The sequence below is a fragment of the Narcine bancroftii genome, chromosome 1 (genome assembly GCF_036971445.1).
Source record: "Narcine bancroftii isolate sNarBan1 chromosome 1, sNarBan1.hap1, whole genome shotgun sequence".
In the NCBI taxonomy this organism is placed as follows: domain Eukaryota; kingdom Metazoa; phylum Chordata; class Chondrichthyes; order Torpediniformes; family Narcinidae; genus Narcine; species Narcine bancroftii.
In genome coordinates this window covers 466,431,933-466,447,351 of record NC_091469.1, presented here as the reverse complement: position 1 = coordinate 466,447,351, position 15,419 = coordinate 466,431,933, and the positions used below count along the sequence as shown (strand labels likewise).

Here is a 15,419-nt window from a genome sequence, read left to right as displayed (position 1 = left end):
CTAGATAGCCAGTATAAAGAGGAAAAGGGGAGGGGTGAGATGGGGGCAGTAGGTGTTACTTGGATCGGGGTGGGGGGGGGGGGAGTGAATGACAGACAGATGGAGACAAGTTGGGTGGGAGAGAATTGGAGTTGGGAAACAGAGCCAGATGGGTCAAAGATGGAAGCAGCCAAGAGGGGAAAAGACAGAAAAGGTAGTCAAATGAGAGGGGAGGAAGATGGTGAAGGTGAAGAAGTCTGTTGGATGGTGATAAGCAGAATGTTCAGTGGGACAAGAGCAGGCAGAAGTAATAGGTCTACCATGATAGTCTTGCTTTGTGAACTTGGGGTAGGAGTGTGGGGTTGGTGCACTATACTTTGGAGGCTATGGAGGGAAGACTTCCTGGTGTGATGAGATCTGGATGTGTGAGACATGTTCTGGTGTTGTTTGGTGGGGTCATGGTCTAGGAAGAGGAATGAGGAAGTATATGACACCTGCTTTCTGGCTGTTGTAAGATAGAGATCAGTCTGCCACACAAAAACAATGCTGCTTTTGCCTTTGGAGACATACTGGAGACCGCAGATGTTGGAATCTGAAGCCCAACATAATCTGTTGGATATGAACATAGAATTTTCTAATTTCAGGTAATGATACCACTCTCCCTTTTTCTACACCCCTTCAGCTCTTCCATTTCTTTCCCAGCTCCTTTTTTCCCCCATTCCCAAACATCCCAAGCATTCTGATTCTCTCTCCTTCTCTTTGGCTCCATTCCTCAACCCCATCTCCCCACCTTTTCTTTCCACTCCTCTCCCCCTCCCAGTTCCATCTGGTCTCCCTATATTCTCACCTTCTCTTCTTATTAGATTCCAGCACTGGGCAGCCTTTGTTGTCTCATACCTTCTCCAACTTCTAAGACTCATCTTCCTCCATCTGACCTGCTTGTTTTTCTTTCCCCTCTCTCTCCCCCTTTGTCTTGCATCTGCCAATCTATTGCCTCTCTCTCCACCATTTTTTACCTCTGCCTGGTTTGCCATCCTGTCCCATCACTCCCACCTTGTCCTCTCTACACTGCTTCTGCTTCAATTTCCCTCAGTCCTGGGGGGCGTGGCAAGATGACATAAGGATCAGAACGTGCCTTCCAGTCCTCTCCTGACTCTATCTTATTGTTTTGTCCAGAAATGCCCATTAAAATTCTTTAAAAGTTTAATTTCAGTGCTGTTAATTTAACTTATGATGGTACAATTGGTGGAAAAGAGCAAAAAAACACGACATCAGATCATCAAAAAACTACATTTTCCAAAAGTTCAAGTTTTGGAGCCTACCTACAGGAAAGACACCGGGACTCAGCGTGAAATGGATCCCAGGAGAGAGGTAGAGTGTTCGGATGTAGAGCTCTATGTTATATCGGTAGAGCCCCCTAAAGAGGGCACCAAACAGCCTTCAGAACAAAGAGTTACTCATAGGCATTTGTCATCTGTAGAGGTGACGCTGCAAACTGCATCTTTTGAGATACAAGAACCTATACAACTTGATGTACTGGGAGAATTTAATACATTATGGACTGGGGAAAACCCCGGCCAGCATCCTCCAGTCATTGCTGGAGAGGCTGTGGCTGGGGTTTCCACACGCAGTCATACTACAAGAAGGCAACCAGAATGAAGGAAGGAATAGAAGATCTTTTGGAGAAAAAGCGGGAATCTGTTGAGCCAAAATCTCTTCCAATTGAAAAGATTTTTGTGAATCTTGAATCTAAATGATCTTATACAATGCAGGGATTATTCAAGATTATGACTGAACTTGGTACTAGGTTTAATACTTTGGTGAAAATACATTCTCAACAGATGGCTGAGTTTGGAGCTTTTAAGTTTGAAGTGAGAGATAAATTTAATTCATGTGAAGAAGGTATAGACGAAATACAGGATCAAGTTTTTGATGTGACCAAAATGGTCGAAGACTTACAAACTCAAAATAAAAATTTGGTGAAAAAGATTGATTATTTGGAAAACCAATCCAGACGGAACAATATAAAGATTATTGGTTTGCCGGAAGGTATGGAGGGACCAGACCCAAGAAAATTTTTTACTGAATGGATTCCGCAGGTGCTGGGTCAAGAACATTTCCCGGAAGGTATAATACTGGAACGTGCTTATAGAGCCTTGCGTAGAAGACCTATTTCAGGTCAAAGTCCAAGACCCGTTTTGGTTCGTTGCTTGAATTATTATGACAGAGAAATAATTTTACGAGTGGCTATTAGAAATGCACAACAGAGAAAATCACCCTTGATGATTCAAAATAATCGAGTTTTCTTCTATGCGGATTTGAGTCAAGAAGTTATGTTCCAATGACGGGAATTCAATCCTGCTAAAGAGTTGTTGTGAAAGAAAGGTTACAAGGCAACCTTTAGATATCCAGCTGTTTTGAAGGTTTTTCAAGATGGTTGCCAACCAAAGTTCTTTGATTCTCCAAAGGAAGCTATAGCATTTGCTCAAGAGCTACAAATTACTCAGTTTCAACAGAGACATAGTCCGCCGCGATCTCTAAGGAGACAAGAGATGGAAGAAAAGAGCCGTGCTCCAAGAAGGAATGGTTGTAATGGTGACTCGGCAGTTGGAGCTGATTAAAAGAAGAGTTGTCCTTTTTTTTAAGAAAAAGGGATATTAAATAATGAGGATGTTAGTTTAAGATGAAGTGAGAGTTGGGGGAGAGAACTGGATAGGCACTATTTCCTGAAAGTCATCTGCTATGCGTGAGTTATCTCACACCCATTTTGTTTTGGGAGTTACCGCATTGCGCGGTTTAGACAGAAGGTGGTATTTTTAACCTCTTACCCGTTTTTTACCCTGTTTTTTGTATTGTTAGATTAAACAAAAAAAACATAAGAAAGTATTTGATTGTTTAATAAACTAAAAATTGATGTGTTTTTTTTGTTGTAAAGTTTATTCAGTAGATAAGGAATATCTGAAATTTAAATGTGAATGGGATGGATAAGTTTTTTTAAAATATATTTTTTCTTTAACTTTAAGGTGAAAGGAGTGGTAATTCTGGTGTATGTTATTTTGCTATTTTAGTTATAGAACGAAGGAAATAATGGTGAAAGTTATAAATTGAATTGTACAATTCTTAATGAGGCTTGAATTTTGTTTGTGGTTTATGCTCCATTTGTTGAAGATATTGATTTCGTTGTAGATGTGTTTTTATTATTTGGATATCTGAATTTTAATGTAATGATTGGGGATATTTAAATGTGGTATTGGAGCTTTTATTGGATAACTATTCAAGAGTAAAAGTGAAAAATGGTGGAAGTGTACTAAAATTGAATTGTAAAAAGCTTAATGAGGTTTGAATTTTGTTTTAAGATGGTGGTTTATGTGACTAATATGATGATAGATGTGAAGTTAGTTGATATTTGGTGAAGGTTTATCTCTATAGAGTTTTTTTTTCATGCTACAATTTTTTTTAAAGAATTGATTATTGTTTAAGAATTTTTGATAGATAATGTTACTAACTTTACTAATTTTTTATATTAAGTTTGAGTTAAATATATGTTTCATAACTCCGTTTGTTAAATATATGCATTTAAGTTTGATTTAAATATGTTTTTTAAGTCTAATATCTTAGTATTAATTACTTTTTTTTGTTAGTATTTTAATCGGTTATGTTTTTGTTTTTTTTTGTAAGTGAGTTTTTTTTCTCATATATTATTAACTTTATTAATTCTTCACTCTTTATTTTGGGGGGGAAAGGGGGGTTGGACTAATTTGAGTTGGGTTATTAATGTGTAATAATTATTGGGGAGGGTATAGTTTATTTAGATTACTGATATTGTATTGTAATTTTATTATTTTATTCTTAATTTTTTTAAATGTAATCCTATATGTTATTCATGTTATAAAATCTTAAATAAAGTTAAAAAAAAAAATTTCCCTCAGTCCTGATGAAGGGTTTTGACTCAAAACATCAACTCTTCTTTTTCTCCGACTGATGCTGGTTTCCTCCAGCCGATGGTATTTGGCTGCTCTTGCCTCTGGATTTGGTGACCAGGTACGGATTGGTGCAAAGTGGAGAACCGCAGGTCCAAGTGGGAGAGGTTAAATCTGAAATCCCTATCTCTGTAGAATGTACTGTCTCTTGCTTCAAAGCAGGAAAACTACATGATCAAATGTAATGGTTTATGCTTCAGCAGTTGATTTTGCATTAAACAACATCTGGTATGCTGCCTGCCATTTACATGTCTCCTTTACTGTTTCTTCTGCAATGGATGCATGGATGTCTTACAGGGCAAGACTAATGGCTACTTCACTATGAAGAAGGTTCAAACAACTGCCACTGACATATTTTCCCTCAAATGCAAATATTATTGGCTTGATATTGAATGTTTGCAAACTGACTGTATTTAGAATTGATATTGAATATGCTAACTGACTCTTTGGAATCTCTAGGCTGGTGACCTTTTCCTGCCCACATCTATGGCAAAGAAGTGAAAACTTTTAGCTCTCAAATATGTATTTTTAACTCGAATTTGCTGATTGGATTCTATGGAAATGCAATAAAAATCTATAAAATATTGTTGCTGTTATTTACCATAAGAATGAAACACATTTATGGGCAGCATGCAATGCAAAATAGACATTGCCAAGCTAATAATATGCCACTTTTTATACTGATGTTTAGTCATCTGGCCACATGACTATATATATTCATCATACATTCGAGAATGATTTTTAATGCATATTTTGTATGTCAAATCACATTTTGCACTTATGATTTGTACCAGGGATCTGAGCAATAATAACATACTCGTTTTGGGTCCTGGTGCCTTTTCACAGCTGTCAAACTTACATTTCCTGTAAGTATTTGTTTCACAGATTTTATATTGAAATTTTTGAAAACTTAATAATAATGTACTAACACTTAAACCAAATGTTGTGTGTATGAGATGACTTAAAAAAATTGATTATCTCTGAGTCTTACTGAAATACTCAATACCACAGTGTGCATTTGTAATTCCATTTACAAAATTATATTTTCTTCCTCTTTTCCCTAGTTTCTTCGTTGAATTACTTGTATAAAACAAATCACACAATGATCCCTTATTGATGGTAATGGAGCAATGCACTAAAATAGTTACTCTGAATCTTCAAAAACCCAAATACACTGTTCAAAATATGAATCTTGAACAGTACATTTGGGTTTTTGAAGAGATGCAGTTGTTGGATCTCTTGATTAATAAACAAAATTCAGTGGAGAGGGCCTGCAGGTCCTCTTTTGATGCAGTTCGGATGCCCAGGAGGACCAAGGAAAGCTCATACACCCAGGTGGTGCTTGTTAAACGGGCCATGAGAACTGACTTCAGGTGGCGGTGGAAGTGTTCGATGAGGCCGTTGGATTGTGGGTGATAGGTGGCGGTGTGGTGCAGCTAAATGCCCCGGAGAGTTGATTGCTGTGTTCACAGTGTCTATGTAAACTGTGCCCCTCTGTCAGTGGTAATATGACCTGGTATCCCAAACATCGCAATCCAATGCGTGAGCAGTGCCCTAACGCAGGAATTGGTGGAAGTGTCTTTTAGCGGGATGGCTTCTGGCCATCTTGTGGCGTGGTCTACCACTGTTAGCAGGTACTGGACATCCCTGGAGACAGGTAGCAGGCCTATTATGTCGACGTATATATATTCTCAAACTGCCTTTTCGAAGGGTTGAACTGATGGACAGGGGTCTTGACATGTCAGTGGACCTTGGAGGTCTGACACTGGGTGCAATTGCGGGCCAATTGGGCAACTTGCTTCCTCAGGCCGTGCCTTACAAACCTCTCTGCCACCATGTGGGTTGTGGTCTTTATGGATGCGTGGGCGAGGTCGTGGATGGCGTAGAAAACCTGGTGCCTCCATTGCTGTGGTACGACTGGGTGCGGTGAGCCACTGGAATCATCGCACAGGAGTGTGTCGAGGCTGCTCGGCAGGCTGCTGTCCTCGAAGTGGCGGCCAATAATGGCTGTGCAGAAAACAGCAAGCTTGCATTTCTGCATCCTCTTTCTGGGCTCGTGCCAGTTGGGAGTAGTCCAGCCTTGGGGACAAGGTTTGGATGGTGAGCCGCGAGAGGGTGTCAGCCACAACATTGTCCTTACTGGAAAGGTGTCGGATGGCGCTGGTGAATTCTGATATGTGCAATAGGTGGTGTTGGTGGTGTGCTGACCAGGGATCCTTGACCATAGAGAAAGCGTGTGTGAGGGGCTTGTGGTCGGTAAAAACTGTGAATGCCCTGCCATCCAGAAAATAGCGGAAATGTCTAATAGCAAGGTAGAGTGCCAGGAGCTTCCTGTCAAATGTGCTGTATTTAAGCTCCGGGGGGTGTAGATGGCGGTTGCTAAAGGCTAATGGCCTCTACTGACTCTACTACTGTTCGAGGATGCCCCCGATGGCTGTTGCTGATGCATCAATGGTGAGGGCCGTGAGCACATCTGATCTGGGGTGTACCAGCAAGGTGGCATTGGCCAGGGCGTTTTTAGTTGCAGTGAAAACTGCGTCAGCCTCCTTTGTCCAAGTTAGGATCTTGCATTTGGCCGACATCATAGCATACGGGACACATGATGTGTGCTGCCCCTGGGATGAAGCGGTTGTAGAAATTAACCATCCTGGTGAATTCCTGGATGCCTTTGAGGGTGTTAGGGCAGGTGAACTGGCATATGGCTGCGACTTTTTCCGTTGATGGTATTGCCCCGTTTGCAGTTCTAGTGTGGCCCAGGAATTGCATGGAATCTTTCCTGAACTGGCAGTTTGCCAAGTTGATCATGAGGCCGAAGCCAGACAGGTCTGTGTAGAGTCTGCGGAGATTATCTTTGTGCTTTTCATGGTCCTTGCTGGCGATGAGTGTGTCATCCAGATAGATGAACACAAAGTCCAAGTCTCTGCCCACTGCGTCCATCAAGTGCTGTAAGGTTTGCACCGCGTTTTTAAGGCCAAACGGCATGTGGAAACATAGAAGATAGGAGCAGGAGTAGGTCATTCGACCCTTCGAGCCTGCTCCGCCATTCAACGAAATCATGGCTGATCTTAAAGTTCAGTGCCCCATCCCCGCCTTCTCTCCGTAACCTTTAATACCCTTATACTGAAGAAATATATCTAATTCCCTCTTAAATATATTTAATGAACCTGCCTCTACTGCCCTCTGTGGCAATGAATTCCACAGATTCACCACCCTCTGGGTCAAGAAATTCCTCCTCATCTCGGTCCTAAATGGTTTGCCTATTATCCTCAAACCATGGCCCCGGGTTCTGAATTTTCCCATCCTTGGAAACATCCCATCTGCATTCATTCTGTCCAGTCCTGCCAGAATTTTATATGTCTCTATGAGATCCCCTCTCAATCTTCTAAACTCCAGGGAGTACAATCCCAATTGGCACAATCTTTCCTTATAAGTCATTCATTGGCACAATCTTTCCTACATAATATTCATTGTGTTCACCTCATTTATAGCTTGGAATGTTATCTGCACCCAAAACAACAGATTTAAAGTGCAGTTTATTGTTACGTGGGCCTAAAGACAGCAAAAATTGTAGTTTTGCATGTTATCTATGCATCACAAAAATGATTTTAAGAACCTTTTGGGTGGAGGAATTCAAAGAGTCCTAATGGGGTGATGGTGGCCGTCTTTCCAATGTTGTCTGGGGGGACGGGGATCTGGTGATAGTCAAGCATTAGATCGACCTTTGAGAAAACCTTCGGCGCAGTGCAGGTTGGCCGTGAAGTCTTGTATATGTGGGACTGGGTAGTGGTCGAACGTGGTGGAGTCATTTAGGCGGCAGTAATCTCTGCAGGGCCGCCACCCACCTGAGGACTTGGGGACCATGTGAAATGTACATGCCCACAGACTGTCAGACCTGTGGTCCATGCCCAACTCTTGCATCCAAGAAAATTTTTCTTTGGCTAATTGCAGTTTATCTGGGGGAAGCCTTCTGGCTTTGGCATGGAGTGGAGAGCCTTGGGTTGGGATGTGGTGTAGCACCCCGTGCGGTGGTATAGTGGAGGTAAACTGCCTGAGGATGGATGAGAATTCATCCAGGATGTGACTGTACTCATTTTTTGGGGCACTCACCATGGCCACGCTTGCATTGCAGGGGTTGGTTGCTTTAAGTTGGATGGTCTGGAATGTCTGGCAATAAACCAGGCATTTGGCCTTTACGTCCACCAGTTGGCTGTGTGCTCGTAGAAAGTCTGCGCTGAGGAGTGATTTGTCCACAGCGTCTAGTGTGAAATTCCACTGGAAATTTTCTCTGCTGAGTTGTATTTGGATGTGGCGCGTGCCATCGGTCTTGATGGCAGTGTTGTTTGCAGCCCGGCAGATGGGACCTCATGGGCGTGTTTGTGTCTCCAGGGTGGTTGGCGGGATGACACTGAGTTTGGCACCTGTGTTGACGAGGAACCACCAGCCACTAGGCTATTGGTGTGGCCAGCCGCCGTGGCCATTAGCAACGGCTGGCCTGGGCGTTTTCCAAAAACGAGCAGGGCTGCCTGCATCTTCAGTGTTGGTGATAAAAAGAACAGCTAGTGTTCAATGCCTCTGCTGGTTTGCTGGGGCATGGTTGTGCTCGGTTTGGGTGGAGTCCGGTCTACTGGCCCGGATGGGGACGAGTCAATTGGTTCATGGCAGACTCGTTTTCGCATTTCGTGTGCCACAGAATGTCTGCTCTGGCCGCAACCTTACGTGGGTCTGAGAAATCTTCGTCCACCAACAGCAGTTGTATGTCACCTGGCATCTGTTCCAAGAAAGCCTGCTGAAATATGAGACACGGCTTCTGGCCATCTGCTAGTGCGAGCATCTCATCCATAAGGGCGGATGGTGTTCTGTCTCCTAAGCCATCTAGGCGCATGAGCCTGACAACATGCTGTTGTCTGGACAGGCCGAAAGTACTTAGGAGGAGTTTCTTGAGAGCTAGGTATTTACCTTCCTCTAGAGCAGGGGTGTCAAACTCAAATTCACGGAGGGCCAAAATTAAAAACTTGGACTAAGTCGAGGGCCGAACTAAATATTTATTGAAAATTTTCAACAACATCTGCATGTTTTCTCTTCTTTCAACATATGTAATGTTAAACTTTAGGATATAACTTTAGGAGGATAATGTTACAGGTCAGGAGTTCACCCTTTGCTTGACCTGAGGGAAACATATTTGGTCCCTGTGGAGATGTAGTCAGCATTCACAGGCTGTGTCCATTTTGGCCTGCATCAGGACTCAGCATTTCCTGCTCACTCCTCAGGCCCTAGGCCTCTATTCACCCTCGACCCACCATCCCTCTACCTGACCAGTCCTTTACCCAACCTCTATTCACCCCTCACTCCACTCGCTCTGCCTCTACCCACCCCATCCTATACACGCCCCTCTACTGCCTCTCCCCTCAACCTGTTCCTCCCTCTACCCGTCTCTCACCCTCTAATCACCCCTCTCCTACTCGCCCTGCCCCTCCCCTTTTACCTCTTCCCCTCCTTCTACTCATCCCTCCCTCTAACTGCCCCTCGCACCACCATAACTTCCCCTGCCCATTACTCCTCACCTACACCCTCTGCCCACCCCTGCTTACCCACCCACTCAGGCCCAGCGCGCTGCCGATCAGCCTTTGTGTACAGCGGGGGCCGTGCGCAGCCTGCCATGTCCGTCGCGCCGACAGGAAATCACAGGCGCTTGCCAATCCACCGCACCGCTCGACAGGTGGGAGAAGTGACTGGTTGTGCAGGGAGCCTTCCAACTGGCTTGCCGGCTGATGACATCGACAGACTTCTCGTGTTACAATTTTGTTTTCCCCGTTCTCAAAGTTTGCACGGTCAACCTGCAAAACTCTTGCTCCCTCCGCATCCCGTGGATCTGATGCCCGGGTGTTGTTAGGATTCCCAGCAGAAGGTTTGTGGAACTTTACCATTCTGGATTCCTTTTTGAGAATATTCTGGCCATCTTTTAAGGGGGGTGGTTTTAGGGGGGGAGGGGATAGTTAGGGGGTGGGGAAGGATGTGCAATGAAGGGGGAGGATGGTGGGGGTGACATTACCAAAAAACAGCATCGGCTCTCGCTGCAGGGCAGGCCACCTCTAATACATTTTTGAAATGATCTTGCGGCCCAAATATAATTATATTGGCCCGCGGGCCAGAGTTTGACATGTGTGCTCTAGAGGGTCATGTATCAGGTCGTATACCCTGGCTGTGGTCTCTTGGTCTAGGGAGCTGATGATGTAAAACATTGTCGAGTCAGAGGTCATCTGCTTGAGGTGAAAATGCACTTCCGCTTGCCTGAACCAAGTGCGTGGGTGAAGCATCCAGGAGGTTGTTAATTTCATAGCCATTGCATTGACTGCTGCAGCGCCTATGGTGTAGAGTCCAGAATCGTCTGGGCTCGTCAGAGTCACCAATTGTAACGGTAGCTACTATGGGAAGAGAAATAAGGAGACTACACACTGTAAATTGCTTGCACTTCCACGCCCACGCGTGAGCGATGATGTCACGACGCAGCCGAGTGTGCATGTGCAGCCCACTTGAGCACGGGAGAAGATGCGCCTGCTGGCACCATCTTGATGTGGCTGCTCCGTTGCTGCAGCCGTAACATTGTGGAGCCAGTTCGCCTGCGTTTCAATGTGTGTTGCCACAAATTAACCCATTGCATCACAACCCCAGTATCACACTTCTGTGAATCATGCACTAGGATACCCAGATCCCACTGAATCTTAGAGCTCTGTAATCTCATAATTTCAATAACATGCTTTTTGTTTTTCCCGACAAAATTATTAATTTCACATTTTATTATGTAATGAATGTCAGAAAGCAGGATTTAAACATTTTAATCTGTTTTAATTAGAGTATTGCTACATTAAATTGATACTTCAAATAGATAATTTCAAAATAAACTGCAATTGTAAACACAGTAAAACAATTCTATAACCCTTGAACAAACCATTATGCAATTTTTAGAAAAATTTAACTATTTGTGTTCTCTTTTAGGAATATAAGTGATAACTATTTAAGCTTAATAGGTAATGGAGCTTTTGATCATTTGAATTCAGTCATCTACTTGTAAGTATGTTTCAGTTATTCTTACCAAAATCACGATTAAAATGTTACCGGTAATTTATAAAATATCTAAATATCTATGCGAATTACCTTTTGAACATTTTTTTCATTGCAAGTGTACTTTATTACTCTCATTATTAATTTTTTGAAAAAGTACCTAAAATTATACTTTTTAATTTTTATACGTAGTTCTCAAATTCCTCTGTGGTTTAGGAGATAAATGCATTGCATGCAATTGAGACATGTAAAGCAGAAGTGCCAGGGCTGAATTAGTTGATCAAATTGAGGATACTCCTTATCCCAGCATTTTGAAGCTTGAAAAAAATAATCAAAATTCCTGCTGCTGATCATCAAGCAATGTCTACTGATGTACCTAACGTAGGTGTAATTGTGGTTGGTGTGTAGGAGTAGTGTGGAATATGGTGTGTAAAGCTTCTGAAGGCTGAGCCGATTACATAGTCAAACTCATAAAGTTATGGTGGTCATAAGCACAAAATTAGGCTCTTCTGCCACCTATATAAACCAACCAACAAGTTGTACTAATCCAGTTTATCAGCACTTGGTCTACAGCAAGTGGTTTTCACATTTTTTTCTTTCCACTCACATACCACCTTATGCAACCCTTATGCTTATGTGATTAGTAAGGGATTACCAGTTTTAATTGTACCGAATTGGCTCGTTATGTGCACGGTTCCATAACTCCAAAGGAAATGGGCCAATGACAATTTTTCTCAAGCAAAATATTTCAGTAACGATTGGGACTAGAGCAGTGGTTCTCAACCTTTTTTCCCCCACTCACATACCACATTAAGTAATCCCTTACTAATTACAGAGCACCTGTGACATAGGAATTAAAGTGGTACATGAGTGGAAAGAAAAAGTTTGAAAACCACTGGTCGGTAGCGTTCAATGTGTTGCCACTTCAAATGCTTTTCTAGCTACTTCCAGCATGTTGTGTAAGTACCTGCCTTTACCATCCACGATAGACAGTGTGTCTTATAATTTTATATTCTTGCTTATTTTGTGCCATAACCTTCCTGATCTTGTATTTTGTGCTTTGTGCTAATGAAGTCAAATAGCCCATACACCTTCATTAATCTATTAATGTGTGCTACCTCTTTGTGGAATCCTTTGACTTGTCAATCTGTTCCTCAATGCACCAAAGACTCTCATACTCAATTTGCAAGGAAAACACCTTCTTCTTAGCAGGATAAAATTGCATCTACCCATCTTTCTAACTAAATATCAAGATTCAAAATTTATTTATTGTCATGTAATATCACACAAAATTGCCTCTGCCTGATGGCGACTAGCATCAACCACACGAGACAGAGTGCAAGTAAAACACTAGTTTTAATAGGCTAATATATACAGCTAGGCCTTGTCTCTGTGCAAGCCTAGGCCAGAATGAAGGAGAATGAGCAGCAACTGGTTTATATAGACAAGGTCGCCAGGTGGTGGCTCCTCACCACATTCACCACCCCCCTTAAAAAATGTTTGGCCTCCCTCCCCCCCACTTCTTCTCTTTTCCATGCGTTCATAAGTCCAGTATCTGGCGAGGTTTCCTTTTCCTCCTGGACCTTTGGGGTACTGGGGCGGTGGGGGGTGTGGTGATGAGGTGGAGGGTATTAAGGGTTGAGGGTCCTGACATTGGGCTAGAATATGCTGAGGGGCTGTAGGGCTTCCCGTCGGAGTACTATTTGTTGGGGGTGTGTTGTTTGGCGGGGCCCCATGGGGTGGCGTGACAGTCGTCCGTCCTGGTGTCCGTCATTGTTTGCGCTGGTCCGTAGGGTTCCATGACCATCCCGCGTTGTCGATGATTCCTTACCGCTGATCCATAGGGATCTGCGGCTCTCCTGTGTTGTCCACTGTCCCTTCCTGCTGATCTATAGGGGTTGGCTCTCCTGTGTCATCCACACGTCCGGCCTGTGCGAGGTCCCTGGTGGCCACTGAATCTTCCCATCCATCCCTGAATGCGAAGTATGTGTAGTGGGGGTTCGCGTGCCTCACTTCCACTGGCTCCACCAGAGGGTCTGTTTTGTGGGGCCTGCATTGTTTCTGGAGGAGCGCCGGTCCCGGTGTCATTAACCATCTAGGCAGCACCATGCCTGTCGCAGCTTTCCTCGAGAAAGAAAACATACGGCCATAAGCTGTCGTATTAGTGGCGGTACACAACAGTGAGCGTATGGAGTGCAAGGCCTCCGGTAATGCATCTTGCCACCTTCCCACTGGTAGGTCTTTTGCCTTAAACGTTAGTAGGACCATTTTGCAGATAGTGGCATTGTTCCTTTCTACCTGCCCATTACCTCTGGGGTTATAGCTTGTGGTGCAACTGGTGGCTATGCCTCTATCTCTCAGGTACTGCTGGACCTCAGCACTCATAAAGGCGGCACCCCTATCTGTGTGTATATAGCTGGGGTACCCACATATGCTGAAATGGATTGCAGGCACTTTATTACTGTGGCTGAGGATACATCGGGACACGGAATAGCAAAAGGGAAGCGTGCATATTTGTCTATGGCATTAAGGAAATAGACGTTCCTGTCGCAGGAAGGGAGCAGGCCTTTAAAGTCAAGGCTGAGGTCCTCGAAAGGTCTTGTAGCTTTTATCAGCATGGCTTTATCCAGTCGGTGAAACTGCGGTTTGCACTCCGCACAAATGGGGTAGCCTATGCTTACCATCCATACCTCCTCTACTGAGAATGGGAGATTTTGGGCCCTTATGAAGTGGAACAGTCTAGCGACTCCCGGGTCACCCAGCTCATTGTGCAAGCTCTGTTATAGTGCCTCTGTAGGGTGTTCATCGCCTCTTTGTACGATTTAGTGTCTTGTGTAAGCGAGTACGGGCGATCCCCTAGCTGAGCTAAATGTAGCATTAGCATCTCCTCTTCTGACGTTCCTTCAACCCCCGCGTAATTTAAAAACATAAAAGTGCGTGCTTGCCTCGGGAGTTCTGGGGTCCAGCTCCAGCCTGTCGGGCCTCAGCACTTGGCTAAACCTGAGCCTCTGATTCAGTGGCTGGGGTGGGTGCATACCAGGCCTGATCCTGCAGAAACATGGGCCCTCTCTGGGTGATCGGGAATAGTTGGGGGTGTCTCGGGGGTAGTAATCCGTCCCCGCAGTCCTGACGATAAATCGTGATTGGGATGCCAACTTGCTGTATGCCCTCCACTCGTGCTTGACGCGATCCTTGGTTATAAACCAGGAACCCATTGGGTTGCATGGCCGGTCCCGGTCCCAGTGAATGAGCTAACAGGTGGGGCCCTCGGCCTCTCTTTACCTGCTCCGGGATACTTCTGTCCCTCTCGTAGTCCACTACAACCATTGGGTGAGTCTCTCTCTCTCCTGCGATTTTGATCCCATAGCTCTTCATCCTTTTTGTCCGGTCCATACTTGCAGCACGTGCGCGGGTTCCATCCACGTTTCTTGGTCCCTGAGCCGGGCCTCGGCAGAGTCAGGAGCATGGGCGAGGGCAGAAGCAACATCTATTCTGGATATATATTAGCCTATTAAATTGATGCCGACTAGCATTGACCATGCGAGACAGAATGCAAGTAAAACACTAGTTTTAATAGGCTAATATATACAGCTAGGCCTTGCCTCTGTGCAAGCCTAGGCCAGAATGAATGAGATTAAGCTGCAACTGGTTTATATATACAAGGCCACCAGGTGGTGGCCCCCTGATGACATAGTGGTGTAATAACATACCACCACGCTGCCTACTGTAAGACAGACAAAGAGTCGCCATTAGTGTCTCCCAGTGCCCCTTACAGTACAAGAGAAAGAGAAACAAAAGAGAGTCCCTGCAGAGTCACTGAATGTCCGCAGATTCACTTTCAGCTCTCCCACAGACTTTGCAGCCACACCGATTCCTGTTTGATCCATCGCCAACCTGAGTTCCAGATCCAAACCTCTGACACAATCAGAAAGCCTCAGTGTCCAAGGCCCTTCGGGACCCCTTCTTTTCCTCAGTGCCCTCTGAAATGCTGGCTCCGATGCCCGCTTCTCATGAGCCAGACTCCCACAGCCCATGCGGATCCCCTGATCGCATGCTGCTGTCAGCCTCTGAGCCCCTCGATGGCTCCTCAAGGGTTATCTCCTCTGCTTCTCCTTCTCAACGGGGTGTGTTCTTCCTGTTTCTGGTGCCCTGTGTTGGTCCACTGATCCCCGGAATGTAAAACCCATTATGACCGCTGCTTAACATAGGTGCTGCCATCTTGGCCACAGACCTTCACAGTTACAGGATTTTAGTTTAAAAACACCTTTGGCTCCTTTAACAGGCCATTTAATGCCTGCAGGAGCAGGTGGTTGAACCATTCAGACTGCACTCCTGGGTCCACACCAACAGCAGCACTGCTGTTACAGCAACTCTGGCAGCATTGCCATTTTTTAAATATCA

At 44.5% G+C, this 15,419-nt stretch overlaps 1 protein-coding gene across 4 annotated transcripts in view; it reads left to right on the top strand.

Annotated features, from left to right (window-relative positions):
• Positions 1 to 15,419, top strand: part of LOC138751849 (leucine-rich repeat-containing protein 37B-like) — a 155,192-nt gene that overhangs the window by 74,762 nt on the left and 65,011 nt on the right. For all 4 annotated transcript variants that reach the window (XM_069914696.1, XM_069914694.1, XM_069914693.1 and 1 more), the window contains 2 exons: positions 4,754 to 4,825; positions 10,953 to 11,024. In XM_069914696.1, coding sequence (XP_069770797.1) covers positions 4,754 to 4,825; positions 10,953 to 11,024 — 144 coding nt within the window. The remainder of the gene's footprint in view (positions 1 to 4,753; positions 4,826 to 10,952; positions 11,025 to 15,419) is intronic.